At 41.0% G+C, this 18193-nt stretch overlaps 1 protein-coding gene and 2 long non-coding RNA genes across 5 annotated transcripts in view; 2 read left to right on the forward strand and 1 right to left on the reverse strand.

Annotated features, from left to right (window-relative positions):
- Positions 1-737: 737 nt before the first annotated feature.
- LOC309510846 (tripartite motif-containing protein 16-like) overlaps positions 738-18193 on the reverse strand; it is a 37841-nt gene continuing 20385 nt past the window's right edge. Inside the window, exons 1-6 of one of the 2 annotated variants that reach the window (XM_082185784.1) lie at positions 8546-9262; positions 7361-7456; positions 7042-7275; positions 6423-6582; positions 1541-1588; positions 738-1316 (exon numbers count right to left, since the gene is read on the reverse strand). In XM_082185784.1, coding sequence (XP_082041910.1) covers positions 805-1316; positions 1541-1588; positions 6423-6582; positions 7042-7275; positions 7361-7456; positions 8546-9124 — 1629 coding nt within the window. In that variant the 5' untranslated portion in view covers positions 9125-9262 and the 3' untranslated portion in view covers positions 738-804. Of the gene's footprint in view, positions 1317-1540; positions 1589-6422; positions 6583-7041; positions 7276-7360; positions 7457-8545; positions 9263-18193 lie in introns of those variants that run through there. The other variant, XM_082185786.1, reaches the window with a different exon arrangement.
- Positions 3201-4776, forward strand: LOC309512706. Of its 2 annotated transcripts, XR_014211151.1 has the most exons (5): positions 3224-3276; positions 3419-3463; positions 4169-4201; positions 4353-4411; positions 4599-4776. It is a non-coding gene; the product is annotated as an uncharacterized lncRNA (long non-coding RNA). The 2 variants fall into 2 exon arrangements; XR_014211150.1 differs by having other exon boundaries at positions 3201-3463.
- On the forward strand, positions 4778-5980 carry LOC309512955. The gene is made up of 2 exons (XR_014211230.1): positions 4778-5301; positions 5452-5980. It is a non-coding gene; the product is annotated as an uncharacterized lncRNA (long non-coding RNA).

Here is an 18193-nt window from a genome sequence, read left to right on the forward strand (position 1 = left end):
TGAGTGTCATTTTATTTCATTCTTTTATTGTAAATGCTTATTTTCACTCAAAGAAAGTATTTGGCTAGCTCTGCACTGTTTGTAATGTCAGAGTTTGTTGATAATCTGTAAGAGATGAGAATGAGTAGCCTATAGTAATGTTAATTGTAGAGTGTTAAGTAGGCTATGTTTATTCCTGTCTTACAAGTGTGTCAGTGGCTTACTGTATGAGAATGTGTCTTTAATCATGTTTATGTTTTGTTCTTTATGCAGAAAACATAAAAAGCCACTACCGTTGTTTATTTGGGGTATAAGTGCTCACATAAACCGTTTTGTGTATTCTGTTTTATTTTTGGGAACATACAATTATTTGCAAAAAGCTAAAAAGGGAAAATTAACACAAATTGAGTATTGTGAAAGAGAACTTACTGAGGGAAAAATATGGAAGTGTAACTATTATCCTTTATTTTGGGTTGTTTCTTTGTACATTTGTGGATCATTGTAATTTACACTGTACGTGGCGAGCTCTGTTTGAAAGTTTTTATGTTTGTTATTTTCCTATTGTAACTCGTTGTATACATTTTTGTTTATATTCCTGACCACAAGCGGAAACTCCAGACATTAACGCTGCGTCTTTCATACGCGGTCGAAAATAAAGAACCCCTTTTTTAGATGTTTGGTTGTGTTTGAGTTTTATATAGTGTACACATGTACACGGCCACATTACTGAAAATTAAAATAAGAGTCTCTGTAACATCTCACTGTTACTGATTTATCAGCTCAAAGCATTATGGGTAAAATCTCTCTACAGTCTATTCTGAAACATCAACACAGTTTCACTGATGATTTATAAACATAAAACCCAGGATAGAGCGGCTGAGTGAATGTGGTCTGGACTGTGTGGATGAGGCTCATTGTGTCAGAGACGCTGTAGAAGGACAGAGTTCCTGCACTGTGATCAACATACACTCCTATTCTTCTGCTGATGGACTTTACAGGGAGAACAGTGCGTTTGTTATTGTGACAGAATGAGTATCTGGAGGAAGAGCAGATCAAACTCCAGGACTGATCATTACGTCCAAATCCACACTCATAACCCTTCCTGCTGATGCTCTTATATGACACTGATATAAACACATATTCTCCACTGCACTCAATCTCCCAGTAACAGCGTCCACACACACTCTCTCTACACAACACCTGAGACCAATAAATAAATCTGTCTGGATGATCAGGATACGACTGTTGTGTGTCAGTGTCAGTAATCACTCTGTTCCTCTCAGACAGACGGAGGTCTTCATTCACTGTGTTCAGATCCAGAGTCAGCTGATGGGAATCTGATGGAGAGAAAACACATCAGAATCAGGAATTATGAATCTGTCTGATCTTTTAATGTATCTGAACAATGTATCATCAGTGTCTCAGTGCAGCTGATCAGATATCCTGTGCAAATCATCATTTACATGATCAATTATAAAACTCTTCTCTCATGTTTATTTCTCCTTCTACAAGAACATGAACACATTCAGTGAGTTTTTCTGCTTGTTTCTCAGGGACTTACATTGTAGGAAGTCGTTCCTGGTCTTGGGATTCATGTTGGTGAATGTGACTGTGGAAATAAACAGACATGAACAGTGTGAAGAGAAATGACAAGATAAAATACATCCATTTCTAAGACGTTTCTAATCTGATATTAGATGATGCAGGACTCATTTCTGAGAACAGAAGAATCTCCAGATGCCTCATATATAAAACACACGTATCTGATTCAATCCTAAATTTCAATGGATCTCAATTTCAATATAAAAATAAGTATTTATCACTTGTAAACCATCAAGGGATGTTTGTGGCTGTTGTGTAGAGTTGATGCACTTGAATTAAAGATGAACTGTGATTTGTAAAGTGGGATTTTATTTGTGCGCATGTTTTATAAATCATAGGAACATTTCAGAAACTGTTGTACACTGTTAAAAATTACCAGCATTTCACAATAATTAACAGTATTATTTTACAGTAACTTGTTGTAATTAAGTTTCCCTGTAATATCCCAATGAATACCTGTAAAAACTACAGTAGGGGAGAAGCGGGACGATTGAAACGCGGGACGGATGAAACACTGAGATTTTCTTGAAAACCACTCACGTCATGTACGTCAAATTTCGTCAGCACGTACAGCACGCAATGCCTAACATACTCGCGAAAACATTTCTTCTTTACGTCGTGTCGCTTTGGAGTTAAAGCCACAAAGCTGTTTTTGAATGCGGTGAGTGAATTCTTTCGTGCGGTACTTTTTTTTGACTGACAAGTTGGATTTATTGTTTCATGTGCCATTGTAATGATAATACAGCAGGTGTATTAGTACTGCAACACACCCTTAAGTGGGCAATATCAGAGTTTTTTAGTTTAAGAGCAAAAGAGGTTTAAATGACAGGATGCGCTGTCGGGACGGTTGAAACAGTGTTTCAACCGTCCCGCCCGCGCATCCTGCCCGTTAAACCTGGTCATAGCCTATACTGTTCATAGATTCATACACTGTTTCTAGACTTGTGTTTCTTTTAATGCAAATTAATTTTCAATTACACAACACATGCTATCTCTGTAATAATCATCAATTGTCCAATCTTCAATATTCAATAAATTTCATTTATCGTCGTCTGGTTGACCTCGTTTCCTTCATATAACAGGTTATTCAACTAGCAAACACTCAATATGACTCAAGGAAGAAATGTAAGAAAATTAATTGTAAACTGATTTGTGTGTCTTCGTCAAAATAGCCTGATAGAAAGATTACAAAATGCGCATAGGCTTATCGCCTATTGTTTATTGGGCGACAGAACAAAAATGGTTAATATGAACCTTTAAATGAAAATAAATTACAAAATATGTTTGAAACAATATGTACATAAGTTACTTGTCAGGTGTTGTTCACAAAAAAAAAGCATTAGATGAATAGTTGCCATTTAAACTGTCATGTTTCATCCGTCCCACCCCTGTGTTTCAACCGTCCCGCACAGGCGGGACGATTGAAACAAAGCACAACTCCCGTTCAAAGTCATATTTTACTTAAATCATTCTATATTTGTACCGAATAACACATGATACTAAGAGAACACATATGTGAGTTGTTAATCACAAAAAAATAAAAAATCTATCTGTAACCTTATCTTAGAAAACGAAATTTATCTGAAAAGTGTTTCAACTGTCCCGGCTCTCCCCTATCCTTGGATTTTACAGCATTTAACTCTTATTTTACAGTAAAATACTGCAATCAAAAACCTGCTGTTATATCACAACAAGGTCTGTAATATCACAGCAACACAGTGAAAAAAATAAGGATTTCACAGCATTAAACAGTATTATTACAGTGAAATATTGTATTGAAATATGCCCTGGGAAGTCACATGACATAACCGAACTGTTTTGAATTTGAACTGAAAAGGCGCGGTCGTGTCCCTCTTCTGAATTTTCGGGCTGAATGGAGAAGGTGAGCAGAATGTTTGCAGCACTTACACCCATTAATATGATAATAATATTTACTTTATACGTTTATCGCATGACACCGTTCACATTTTGTTAGCAAGTGCCCGGAATTGTTGAACGTTCTCTCACAGCATTTGCTAATAGTAGTAATGTTAGTAATGACGAGAGTTTAGCTATAAGTTAATTTTTCATGTCACAGCACCGTTTAGACAAATCTGGTGTTTGTAAAGTTTATAAAACCAATGATGGGACAAACATTACTATTTATGTGTGCACATTTCTGTAATTAGTCAAGGTTATCATAGATTAGCAGGGCTAACCGTTAGCTGTTTAACTTTAATAACTGATTCAAACCAAACGGTCCATGAAAAAATATTTTTCCAGCGGATATCCTAGTTACAACATGACTGAGCTAACTAGAGTAAATTAGTCTCATGTCGTGTTCGACAACGGGAGGGTTTTAACACTAGGGTTTCCCACTTGTCCTGATATGAATGAATAATAATTGTAAAAGTTGTAAATGCACTTTACATTGAGTGAGCAATCTCAAAGTGCTACAGAAAAAAACACTATATATACCACTATCATTTTTGACATACGGATAAAATTAAATTACAATGATCAATGATCATAATCTGCATTCAAACTGAAATTCTTATTGTTGGTTGCATTTGTGTAATTTCTCCTTTTTCTTTTCTTTTCTTTCCAGGTCATCAGAGAGAGTTTGATGCTTGAAGTTGATGTAAGATTTTTTATTCAAATATTTAAAATGCAAAATGAGTGATTACATTATCAACATTTACCTTGCATGATTTACTACCTCTGACCAATGAACAATATTTATCCTTTATCCTAAATCCATGCTATTGTGTGTTAACTAGCCTATGTTACAGCCATGTGCCACTGGTCAATACTGCAGAACTCCCCAGCAGCCCCTGCTTGATCATTCAAGGTAATGTTACTTTGATCTAGTATCGACATTTCTAACTCATTATTTTGTTTTCATTCTAGAAATCTACAAGACCACAATAAATAATAATAATTATAATTATAATAAGAATTACATTTGTATAGCCATTTGTATCTTAAGCAGATCGCAAAGTGCTCATAACACATAATGTTGTATCTGTTCATTTCAGGTGACATGATGAAGCCCTCTGGATGGCTTGTATCCATCGAGGGACATGTTGTGATGGGCCCACACCCTTTCTTTTTACACGGAGTAGCTGCTTTCTTCAGCAGCTATTACGTCTTCAACCTTGAGTATCCTGCCGCTGGATCGTCGACGCTGGAGTTCATTCTAAGGTATTTTATAAAGATAACATTTAATCTTGTAATTCACATTATAGTACAGGCTTCCAACTCAATGATTGTCTTGAGGTCTAAAATGCTGACAAACGAGGTACCTGAGGCTAGCCTGGTGAGACCATCCTGATCTCGCGAACTCATTCAATTTCGCTCTGCAGATCAGTCTGGGTTTCTACACATGTTATGCTGACAAATACCTGCCGGTCCAATCACAGCTATTTATTTTGTTTTGGGGCAGGCTATGTGATGATGATTTTGAAACGTCTATTGCGAAATGTGAATGCATTGAATGAAGTAGATGAAATTTTCTTTCAAAGCAGAACTAAATGCTCTCAGGCCCTTTATTGAAAAGGATATGTTTGTCATACTTTCAACAGGGTTTGGTTTTAATTTACCAACTGGCCAATTGCGTGAAGATGCATTTCAGTGGCGGCACACGTTGATATGGCCTCTCATAGTAGAAAATCAACCCTATTTGCCTCAGGCAAACCTAACCTGAGGCACCTTGGCTAAAAATGGCTAAAAAAAAATATGGTGAGAGTAAGATCTAACAAGTTTGGATTATAAATCTATTAGGGTTTGATGTGGGGAAAAAGCACAGCAAAAAGCACACCTTGATAAATGCTGTCTGCAATACATACTGTAAGTCTATTTAAAACTGAAACTATCTTTGCTTATTAACAGGTGCTTCCTGGGCATCAATCCTGAAAGAGGCTCAAAGACCAAGAAGCGGACAACAATGAACCCTCATGTGAGCACCCTTTTGAGGAAACTTATTGACTTTGAGTGGGCATCATAGTTTTTTTTTGCAGCGGTAGTTGTCAGGCTCAGTTTTGAGTAGCCTTGTTCTTTTTGTAATTTTTCAAGACAACTTTGCACTACAAGATTTTTACGTGTGGACTCATTATAATGTTTGAGACTGAGAGGAGCGCCTGACCCCTTTACGACATTCCTTCATCGCTCTCTTATCTTGCCATGAAGGCCTCATTCCCATCCTGTCCATTACTGTTATTGTGACACAGCTAGATGAATAGTTGAATTGTGAGACAGGTAGTTGAATTGCGAGTTTGCACAATTTCTCTGCATTTTCTGCATTTTAAGATGACTTTTATGACTAGAAAGTTGAATTTCTTGAACTCTTGAAGTTCTTGGCATCTGCTGTACATTGAAAAATATGTATTTGTTAATAAATATGCCATTGGGCTAACATTGACTTTACCTCAGAGTTGTTTGTTGGGGGGGAGGGGGTTAATTGTACAATGATTGTAAATTCACAGTAAATTATTGTCAACTTGTACATTACTTTCACAGTACACACTGTAAAATACAGGGCCTTGTTGTAACGATGTACAGCAAAAGATTGTAATTCCCCAGTAATGTACTGTAATATCACAGTAATTGCTTTGTCATTGAAGCTGTGAAGTTACAGTATACAGTTGTGCTTTTACAACAATGCATTGTAATATCACAGATATAAAATTACAGTAAATTGCTGTGAGTATATTTCACAGTATATTGCTGTAATCCTTACTGTGAAAGTCATGCAAAATTTATCCAATTATTTATTGTAAATTCACAACGAAAAATTTTGCAGTGTACGTTCACATTTTGGATCATTCTCCACACGTCTGTATAAACGAGGCGCAGGACTTTACCTCTATCAGAGATCTTCTTGATCTCCTCTTCGCAGAAATCCTCCAGTTTGTCTCTCAGCTGACGGACAGATTCTCTCACGCCATCAAAAGAGGAGAGAGAACTGAAGGAAACGTCGGGTTCGTCTGTAGATTCAGGAGGTGCTGAGAGAGACTGGAAACTCTACAGAAAACAGAAATCAAAACTCATCATCTCCACACTTCAGCCAATAACCTGCACTATATCAGATCTGAGCGGCTCTTGTTGACTTCACTTCTCTTCAGTGACTCGCTTCAATCCAGCACTTTCACACAATCAGCACATTCTTCTCATATTCATCATTTAATGCTACAAACTCTAGTATTTCACACTTACACTCCTTGTGAAAAAGAAAGTACCGTAATAATAATACAGAAATATATAAGTGCAGATTGGCTGTAATGTTTTCAGAAACTTAATTGCATGTTATTTGCATTTAAATGAATGTGGAATAGTTTAATGTTTGTATTAAATGCAAATAGCTGAGCTTTAGAGTGTTTTTTTGCCCTGCTTAAGTTAGTCTCATTCTGCTCTCATGAAATGTTTCTCTGTGAGTCTCTTGCTCAAGTCCACTATGATCCAGTTCTTCTAGATCTCTGTTACCTGCAGGAACTGGATGTGATGGTGTGTGTGTGAAAGCTGCTCCAGCTCAGCGTCTCTCCTCCTCAGATCATTGATCTCCTGCTCCAGTCGCTCCAGTCGTCCTTCAGCTCGACTCACTGCAGTCTTTTCCTGATCTCTGATCCGCTGTGTCGCCTCAGAGCGGCTTCTCTCAATGGAGCGGATGATCTCAGTGAAGATCTTCTCACTGTCCTCCACTGCTGTGTGTGCAGAGCGCTGTTACACACACATCACAATCACACAGTGAGTTCAGTGAGTCCAAACTGAGACGTCTCACACTTCTCTTCTTCTCCAGACTCACCTTATGAGACTCCACAGCCTCTCTCAGCTGATGAAGATCTTTCTGTCTCTGCTGGATTCTCTGACGGATCTTCATCTGCGTCTCCTTCAGCTGTTTCTGGAGGACAAACCAATAACAGCAAATGACACATAAAACTACTATCACACAATAAGGGTTAAAGATCTAGCATGGCAAGTTTATACTGTAGGTTCAAACCACAGATCAGTGAAGTTTGATGTTATTGACGTCATCATCTTTGATTGTCATCTCTGCGTACATGAGTTGATCAATAATTTGATTTGATTTGTGAATCAAAATTGGTCCTTTTAAAAAAGTGCATCTAAATAATATACTTTAAAAGAATATACTCAAGTGTGAACTGAACGTAATGTTTAGAGACACGTAGTTGCATGTTAATTGCCATTAAATGAACATGTATTATAGTTTAAATTTATATTTAAAGCATAGCTGAACTTAACTGGAATTTTTAAGTACTTCTTCAAATGTTATTTCCTAATTCTATTGTGTTTAAAATATAGTTAAAGTGTACTGTCATATGTACAGACAAGCATTTATGATAAACTAAAATATACTTTATTAATGAAGTTGTACATTAAAACTATATTAACAATAAATATATCGAATAACACACTACAGTTGTAATTATAATCAAGTACTTTGGTATGTCAATCAACACATCAAAATAAGTGCACTTCTTTATAGCGTGACAAAAGAGTCACATTGAAATATTAAATATTAAAATGCACTTTGAAGTAAAACCTTTAATTTGACATTCTTTCATATTGTATTTATTAAGTGAAACAGTCATGAACATTTACTCTCTTTAAGAGCACTTAATTGGCCTTTCATTTCATTAATATTATATTATCTACAAGTACAGTTTTTATTTTAAATATACTTTTAATTTGAAGTACACTACAAGTGCACGTTAATACGATTAATCACACTTAGTTTTTAAACCACTAGTGGTTAAGATTACTTCTATGTTTTTTCTCCTTTTTGGAGCTTGAAACTTTTGTACCTCTTTGACTTTCAATGTATAGAGTAAAATAGACATTCTTCAAAACATCATCTTTACAATCTACAGAAGAAAGTGAGTCAAACCGGTTTGGAGCAACATGAGTAAATGAGTGAGTAAATGAAGACACTTTAATTTCTGCGTGATCAATCTCTCTCAGTTCATACCTGTGTCTCTGTCCTCTGTGCTGCAGTTGATACAGTGTTGTGGTTTTTATGTTCATACTCTTTACACAGAACACAAATGCATTCTTGATCAGTGACACAGAACATTTCTAGCTCTTTATCATGTTTACGGCAGATCATGTCCTGCAGTCGTCCAGTGGCATCAATCACTTTGTGTGGTTTACGAGAGTGAAATTCCTCATGATGGTCAAAATGAGTTTGACAGTAAGATTCCTGACACACCAGACAGGACTTGACGGCTTTGTATTTTCTTCCAGTACAGACGTCACACTCCACGTCTCCAGATCCAGCGTAACAGTCAGCAGGAAGTTTAGTCTTCTTCAGTTTCTCCACCACTTCAGCTAGCATGGTGTTTTTAGCTAAAGCAGGTCTTGGACTGAAGGTCTGTCTGCACTGAGGGCAGCTGTAGACTCTCTTCTCATCCTCCTGATCCCAGCAGTCTGTAATACAGATCTTACAGTAACTGTGTCCACAGGGAATAGCCACTGGTTCCTTTAGGAGATCCAGACACACTGAACATGTGAACTCATTCTGATCCACTGAAATTCTGGCTTCTGCCATTTTACTGCATGAATACAGAGAGACACAAACACACAACAGCTCAACAACACTTCAGTTTCTGTTTCTCTGAACTGAGGAGTTGAAATAGTTTCCTGGTTCTGCGTTTGAGTGACGTGTGTAAAACAGGAGTGTCTGTAAAGCAGTTTAATTCCTCATTCCTGATCAAGGAGAGTCACTTTACTGTGTTTACTGTATGTGTTCTTCAAGTGGAGTTGAAAATATCATAATTACGAGTTCCGAGCTCATGAATGATAGAGCAAAGATTAAGGCTACTCACGAATGCATATTTCTATATACTGTGTCAAAGTAATGTCAATATGTCAAAATGTACAGTTCTAAGATAATACAGATCATGCTAGCTAACATCATGTATTCATTTAGGCAGAAACTGTGAGCTCATTAACCCTTTCCCCACCAGAATCTTTAAAAAAATTGCAACTGGCAGCATTTTTTATTTTATTTTATTTTTTTATAATTTTCACAAAACTTTCACGGCCCCCAGAATATTTTGTTGAATGAATATCTGAACATACAATATGTAAGCAATAAGGTACGAGAGGCTGTGCTGTACCGTGAATAAGTAACGGCTGAAGGGCGTTGTTAGGCACGACGCGAAGCGGAGTATAAAACGCTTTTATAAAACGGTTACCACACAATATTAAAGTAAAAAAAATAAAAATAAATGTATTAGTGCAACTTTCATGAAGTTAAATCAATAAAAGCATTCCTTCCGCTAGAAAAAAATAGTCCCTGACCGTGAACAACAACGTTCCAATGTGTAATATGCATGAAAGCTCAAATAAAAACAACAAACTGTTCTCAAACTTTGTCTCATTCTTTTTACATTTACATTTATTCATTTAGCTGACGCTTTTATCCAAAGCGACTTACAATTGCTAATTATGTCAGAGGTCGCACGCCTCTGGAGCAACTAGGGGTTAAGTGTCTTGCTCAGGGACACATTGGTGTCTCACAGTGGATTCGAACCTGGGTCTCTCACACCAAAGGCATGTGTCTTATCCATTGCGCCACCACCACCACCTTTTTATTTTTTACAACACAATATTTGTGAAATTTCCTCACACAAATAGGCATAGCTTATCTCTCAGCATGAGAAAACGTTTATTTATTTTTTGGTTTATTCCGTTATTTTCTCTCTGCACTAAACTAAATATTTACATAGCCTAAATAAAAACACAAGGGCACATATTTTGATAGATAACAGGTCTTTAATCTATTTTATTAATGTTATTAATTTAGTTGCTAAAATGCTGCCTAACAAGAGATACTTTTTTTATTGTTGTTTATTTAAATGTATTTGAACATCTCCGTTTATTGTGCACGCATTAAATATTTGTCTCATTTCAATCGGCTCCACTGATATTTAACACGGTTCTCTTTAGTTGGGGCTCAGCACTGTCAGCAGTGTTTTCTGTTGCAGCAAGAATGTCGCTCCAGTGCTTTCTTTGTTTTAAGTTTGGCCTCCAGTATAGCTCTGTAGTGAACTTTCACACTTATGTCCACTCGCAGACATAATTTCCCTCGATTCGAGACCAGCATCGGACAATCTCTGCACCATGGCCCTGCGAAGGCAGTGATTTGTGTAAACCTTGGAGGTGCTGCTGCTTTACAAATTCTCGGCAACATTGTTGCGAGGTAGTTCACACCCATAGGCTCTCTTGTGTACCTGCAACAGTCAAAAACGAGAAAAAAATTGAACACAACAAGATTTAACACAAATTATAAATAGCTAATATGATTTATGTGCCGCTGCGTGATCTACGTAACAAACACATTTAGAGAGGTTTTGCTTTTTGGGGTGAAGGTACAAAGCAGGGGGGTTAGATGGCAGAAGAGAAAAGTACTTCTCTAAAGAGGCAACGGGACAAAGCGGGTTCCCAGTTTGTTGGAACATGAAGCCACGCCTGCTCTCCTTATTTCTGTCATGTGGGTCCTTATGGTTTTTTGTGTTTTCGTTGAAGCTCATTGACATACTTTAGACCATTTTCGTTTGTTAAAATGCGGAATGAGTCTGGAATGAGTTCTCGGTTCCCCTCTTTTCCTCTACGTCCGAAGTGTAACTGCACGTCAAACCAGACTTTGTTTACGAGTCCTTCAGGTGTGTTGAGATTAAGCGCGTCCGACAGTTTTATGGTGCTGAAATCTTTAGTAGAAATCGGTGTGTGAAGCTCCGTTTTATCACGACCCTCTCTTCTCATTGTCTTTACGACTCCAACGAAAACATTATTGGATGAGGTGAATTCGCTGTCTCTCATCAGACACCAGGACAAACTCAAAGGTGGATCATTCAGGAATCTGTTCAGACCCGCACGTAACGCTACATAGCTACTGATCCCATATTTTTCGCCTTTGCAGCTTCTGACAGTTCCGTAGAAGTCACGGAGAAGTGCGTTGAGTTCCGTCTTGGTGATTTGTTTAAAATCAATGCTGCACCCCTTTTCACTACACCAGTCACCGAAGCATTTCACTGCCCATTGGGTTTTATTTTTCATTACGAGTCTTCTCGAATGTACGTGTTGATACGTGTGATTGCTAAGGGTGTTGCTAAGGGCGCAGTGATAAATAGAACTGTTGGGTGAAGCGGTCATAGCCGTGTTTTATCGTGAATAAAGCACAGCTATTGACCAATCAGAATCAAGGATTGGAACTAACCGTTTTATAAATCAAAATAAATAACAGATCCTCTGTAGCTTTAGGCATTCTTTTTTTATCCACACTTAAATGTGGGTAAGTTTCATAAAAACAACAACATTTTAAATGATGTTTTATAAACAAAGTTCGGGAGGAGCACGTTCAAATAATCAATCCAATCTACTCGTCATCAAACAATTATGTCTACCCTAATCAGCATGACAAGAAGTATATATCCACACTGTCAACTCACCTAATATTCCTTGACAGTTTTCCAGCATTTGGTCCCGCCCATTTGTCGTAATGTCAGAGATCGAAGTCGAACTCTTCCCGTCTGATGACGATGCCCTCGCTGCCCAGGATCCATCGCAGTTTCCCAGCACTGCAACAAGCTCCCAGGCTCAACAGGACACCGCAGCTGAACCTCCAGCTACACCGCGAGGCCGCCGGCCTAGCCGAGCTGCTTCCCGTACCCCGAGGCGCCGTGGCTTGCCCTCACCTCCACCATCAAGATTGCCACCACCTTCTCCAGCTTCTTCCTACACTTCAGCACAACCGACCATTCCGGCAATAGAAAAATGGACAGTATTGGGATTGAGACAAGCGCTAATCAGCGCTGATGTAAATTTTTCCAGGAGAATGAATAAAGCACAATTGTACAACCTGTATGTTTCACTCCATTCTGCGTTCCCGTCTCCAAAATCCACTCCATCTGCAAAATCCGGAAAAAAGGCACGTTCCCAGAAAACTCCTACTCCCTCTCGCGCAGGGCCTAGTTTTCCGCGAGCGTCAGGCCGCAGCAGGCCTTCTGCTAGCCTGAGCCGCGCCCCAGATTCAGCCACCGCTGCCAGGCCCCAGTCTCCTCTCCGCTCCGCCGAGCTACAGACCGCAGCTTTCTCCAGCACCACGCCCCCCGTCTCAACGCCATTTCCTAATGAGACAGGCGGCAGTGTGAGTATGCTTCCATCAATGGCGCAGGCTCAGCCACCATATAATTTTCCTGTCTCTTTTTCCAACCCGTTCCCCTGTCCGTGGCCTGCAGCCCCACCTCCAGACCCTAGCGCGAGGCTGCCTCAGCTAGAGTCGCAGGCCCAGACACCATTTCTACCTCCTCAGCTCCCTTCCTTTCCCACTTTTTCTGTTCCTCCACAAGCTCCAGGGGTCGACCCAAGTGTGAGGTTGCCTCCACAAATGGCCCCGGCCCCGGGGTTTTTTCCTCCTAACACTTTTCCTCAAAATCGTTCTCCTTTCACTTTGTTTTCCGCAACGCCGATGCCCATCCCGCCGAACACTACAGCTATGGAACCGCCCCCTGTTGCCAGTAACATCAGAGCTCAGATCCTCACAGGTGCGGACATCGATTTATCTTCCCTTCTCTCTTTACTTCCTCCCTCTGTGTCAAACCGTCAAATCGACTGCGGCGATTTTGAAGTCACCCTAAAAAACCCAGTTAATAATTCATCCCGCATTCTTTCGTTCTCTGAATTTGCTATTGCTTTCAGCCGTTATAGCGAAATAATTTGTGCCGCACTACCCCACAGGAGAAGAGAGTTAAACGATTATCTCGCGATAATCGCAGAACTCGCGCTATCATACGGAGGAACCCATTTTTACACTTACCATAAATTATTCTCTGCAAAGTGCGCCGTCCGTGTAGCCCAGTGGAACCAGTGCCCTTACTGGGGCGCTCTAGACACAGAGCTACACAATAGAGTGTTCCTAGGCTGCCGTAACATATCCTGCGCGGTTTGCAGATCCGTTTCTCACTCCACCACAGCTTGTCCCTTGATTAACCCTCCTCCCCGCCCAGATCCATCACCAGCTGAAAAATCAACCAGTTACGTCCCACGGCCAGCAAACATCAATTTCAACGACTCCGATTCCAAAAGAAGAAATTTCACATCCAACAGCCAAGTTTGCAATAACTTCAACTCAGGACGTTGCACACGTCAACGCTGCCGTTATTTGCATGTTTGCAGCTATTGTGGCAGCGCTCATGCCCGCACCATATGCCCTGTTAAAAGGTCCGTAAATAAAGATTCAAAAAATTACTTGTCGACTCCTGTGAATATTTCTCGTCTGTCTTCTGAATTGTCTCACCACCCCAACACTGATTTTACCAACTATTTACTGTCTGGTCTCGAGCACGGTTTCAAACCCGGCGTTGAAAGCCTCCCCACTCAAAGTATCATATGTGATAATCTCCAGTCCGCGCTCGCTGAACCCGACGCAGTCGACATCCTGATTAAAAAAGAAATCGAATCAGGCTTTATGATTGGTCCTTTCAACAATCCTCCTTTCGAGTGTTTCCGCATCAGCCCCATTGGGGTGGCTACCAGAAAATTTTCAGGCAAGAAACGCTTAATAATCGATCTCTCAGCCCCACACAACTCCCCATTTCCAAGCATAAACAGCCTTATTTATCTGGAACAATTTTCTCTTAATTATCACACCATTGACCAAGCCATAACCTTGATTAAAGACGCAGGTTACGGCGCTTGGCTTGCTAAAGTCGACATCACCTCTGCTTTCAAAGTGATGCCCATTCACCCAGATTCATGGCATTTGTTCGGCGTACGCTGGCAAGAAAAATTTTACTTCGCCGTCCGTTTAACTTTTGGCTGCAAAAGCAGCCCCAAGATTTTCGACATGCTATCAGAAGCAATTTGTTGGATTCTTTCCAATAACTACTCAATACCCTACTTAATTCATCTATTAGATGATTTCCTAATCATCTCACCGCCTGACCTTGTCCCAGCCGCGCATCTTCTCACAGTCCAAAAAGTCTTCGCTGAGCTCGGGATTCCAATCGCCCAAGATAAAACTCTGGGTCCAGCCACATCCATCGAATTTCTGGGCATTAATTTGGACTCAGTTAACTTCCAGGCCTCACTACCCAAGGAGAAAATCGACAGGATTATTCTGGTCGCATCCACCCTCCTAGAAAATCCACATTGTTCCAAACGAGAGCTACTTTCTCTACTCGGCCACCTAAACTTTGCGATGCGCATCATCCCGCAAGGCCGCCCTTTCATCTCACATCTCCTCTTCCTCGCATCATCAGTGCACGCACTAGAGGACCAAATCTCCCTAACTACTTCATGTTGCAATGAGCTCAGTTTATGGATAACTTTCCTTAAACAATGGAACGGCCTGTCTTTTTTCTATAATGATCTGATTTCTCTCCCTGAGGATATCCAACTGTTTACTGACGCAGCTCCCTCCATTGGTTTCGGAGGGTATTACCAAGGCCGTTGGTTCGCGTCTACATGGCCCGCCCAGCTTTTAGACTCACCGCAGTCACTAACATCCTCAGCGCTGTTCGAATTGTATCCTCTAGTGGTAGCAGCTTTCCTGTGGGGAAAAGGATGGTCAACTAACAGCATAATGGTGCACTGCGACAACGAAGCAACTGTGCATTGCATTAATAAAGGCCGCTCAAATTCCCCCGCACTAATGCCTCTCCTAAGACGCCTCATTTGGATCGCAGCTTGCGATCAATTCATTTTAACTGCCAAACATGTTCCAGGTTCCAGAAATCAAATAGCTGACTCTCTCTCTCGTTTTGCTTTCCAGAAATTCAGGCTGCTGGCACCAGATGCGGACCCTTTTCCAACCCCAGTACCTCACTATTCAGAGCTGATATTCCCATAAACCACCCATTGAAACCACTTCTCGATGCCTCTCTTAATTCCATTCTTCAAGCTGTTTCAACCAGCACCCTCCACTCCTACTTAACCGCATGGAAGTGTTTTCAGTCTTTTCACTTCATATACAAGCTGCCTTTTCCAAATTTTTCTCTGCTCACCATCACTTCATTCATAACCTATCTCGACAGCATCAAGAACCTCAAAGCCGGCTCCATCAAGGGTTATCTAAGCGGAATCCAATTCTTCCACAAACTCCTTTTTGGTTCACCCTCCACAGAGATAGCAAATTCTCAGACATCAATGCTCATTATCCAAAAAACCCAACCCACCTGCCCAGATGCCAGGAAACCTATAACGTTAGACATACTCACTAAATGCATCTCCACCCTCCGCAGAGGTTACCATTCCACCAACACAGCCCGCACACTGGACGCAATGTTCATTTTGGCTTTTTTCGGCTTTCTAAGATGCTCAGAACTCACCATCAATTCCAGCTTCAACCCAAAAATCCACCCCACAACAACAGATCTATCAGTGCTAGACAACGAAACCATCTCCTACTTCATTAAGCAAAGTAAGACAGATCAAACCAGGAAAGGCCATTTCATATATATCTTCAATCTCCCATCACCAATCCAACCATACCAAACTCTCTCAGCCTACTTGCTTTTCAGGAATTCAAAGTCCAAATCCCCTTCTGACCCACTTTTCGCAGACGACTCCAACCGCCCTGTTACACGTTTCTGGTTCCAAAAACACCTTCAATCCGTTTTGCTCCTTTCAGGCATCCCAGCAGACCACTTTTCCAGCCACTCTTTTCGCATAGGCGCAGCAACAACAGCTGCTCAAAAAGGCCTCTCTCAGCAGCAGATCCAATCACTTGGCCGTTGGTCATCGGAAGCCTTCAAAAGTTACATCCGCTCAAACCGCTTCCATATCAAAGAAGCCCAACGAACCCTCATCAGCTAAATTCTTTACAACTCCTCATTCACGTTGAAGCAAGTCTTTCCTAAACACCACAGCAGCATCATCTTCCTCCATTAGGAACCCATTTTTCCATCCAACTGGCTCTAGTTAGTTAAAAGCAAGTTAATCAAGTCTACCTCAGCTAATCTACTCCACTCCCGCAGAAGTTCTGTCACTCTGTCCAAACTTATTCCACTTCTGCAGCAGTGTCTTCTATTCCGCTCCCGCAGGAGCTCCATTACTCCATCTAAACTTGCTCCACTGCCGCAGCAGTGTCATCTACTCCGCTCCCACAGGAGCTCAGTTTCTATGTCCAAAATCGGTTTGGATATTTAAAAAGCAAGTCGAAGCAAGTTTGCTCGACTGCCGCAGCAGTGTCATCTTCTCCGCTCCCGCAGGAGCTCCATTACTCCATCTAAACTTGCTCCACTGCCGCAGCAGTGTCATCTACTCCGCTCCCACAGGAGCTCAGTTTCTATGTCCAAAATCGGTTTGGATATTTAAAAAGCAAGTCGAAGCAAGTTTGCTCCACTGCCGCAGCAGTGTCATCTACTCCGCTCCCGCAGGAGCTCCATTACTCCATCTAAACTTGCTCCACTGCCGCAGCAGTGTCATCTTCTCCGCTCCCGCAGGAGCTCCATTACTCCAACTAAACTTGCTCCACTGCCGCAGCAGTGTCATCTTCTCCCCTTCCCGCAGGAGCTCCATTACTCCATCCAAACTTGCTCCACTGCCGCAGCAGTGTCATCTACTCCGCTCCCGCAGGAGCTCAGTTCTATGTCCAAATTGGTTCAGATATTTAAAAGCAAGTCGAAGCAAGTTTGGTCCACTGCCGCAGCAGTGTCATCCACTCCGCTCCCACAGGAGCTCCATTTCTCCGTCCAAACTCGTCCACTGCCGCAGCAGTGTCATCTACTCTGCTCCCGCAGGAGCTTAGTTCCGTGTCCAAATAATTTGGATATTTTAAAGCTTTGAAAGCAAGTTTGGTCTACTGCAGCAGCAACATCTCCTCCTCTACCGCAGGAGTTCCGTTCCCCGTAGCAGTGTTTACTTTCCCGTCCTTTTGCTACCAGCTAGTTGGATAGCAAGCCAAAATAAATTTGATCCACTGCCGCAGCAGTGTCATTTATAGAGCTAGTTCTCCATCAACTTGCTTTCACTGCAGTGGTTATTCCTTTTTACTCCACTTCCGCAGAAGTACATCACATATGACCATCCCTAGCCTACCACCTTAGAGGCACACCCTTCCGACGCCATGCTAGCTTTGCACTCTGCAAGTTTTGGGGGGGGGCACCAACATCATGGCGGCTGTCCGGCTTTTATTTGCAGCTTTGGGGGGAGAACTCTGGGTTCGGGCCGAATACCGAGCCCGGAGCCCTCTCCTCGGACAGCACGCCAAATACGCATTTATTCTATCTAACTTATTTGTAAGTGTGAACTAGTGAAATGATGTTTTATAAACAAAGTTCGGGAGGAGCACGTTCAAATAATCAATCCAATCTACTCGTCATCAAACAATTATGTCTACCCTAATCAGCATGACAAGAAGTATATATCCACACTGTCAACTCACCTAATATTCCTTGACAGTTTTCCAGCATCCCTCCACCACCCCGACTCCTCACTCTTGGCTTAATCTTTTACAGCCAGGAATACGGGGGGAGTACTCTGGGTTCGGGCCGAATACCGAGCCCGGAGCCCTCTCCTCGGACAGCACGCCAAATACGCATTTATTCTATCTAACTTATTTGTAAGTGTGAACTAGTGAAACAAAAGCTGAGAAAATTGTGTTTGTTTTCAA

This window comes from Leuciscus leuciscus, assembly GCF_965113295.1.
Source record: "Leuciscus leuciscus genome assembly, chromosome: 1".
Taxonomy (NCBI): domain Eukaryota; kingdom Metazoa; phylum Chordata; class Actinopteri; order Cypriniformes; family Leuciscidae; genus Leuciscus; species Leuciscus leuciscus.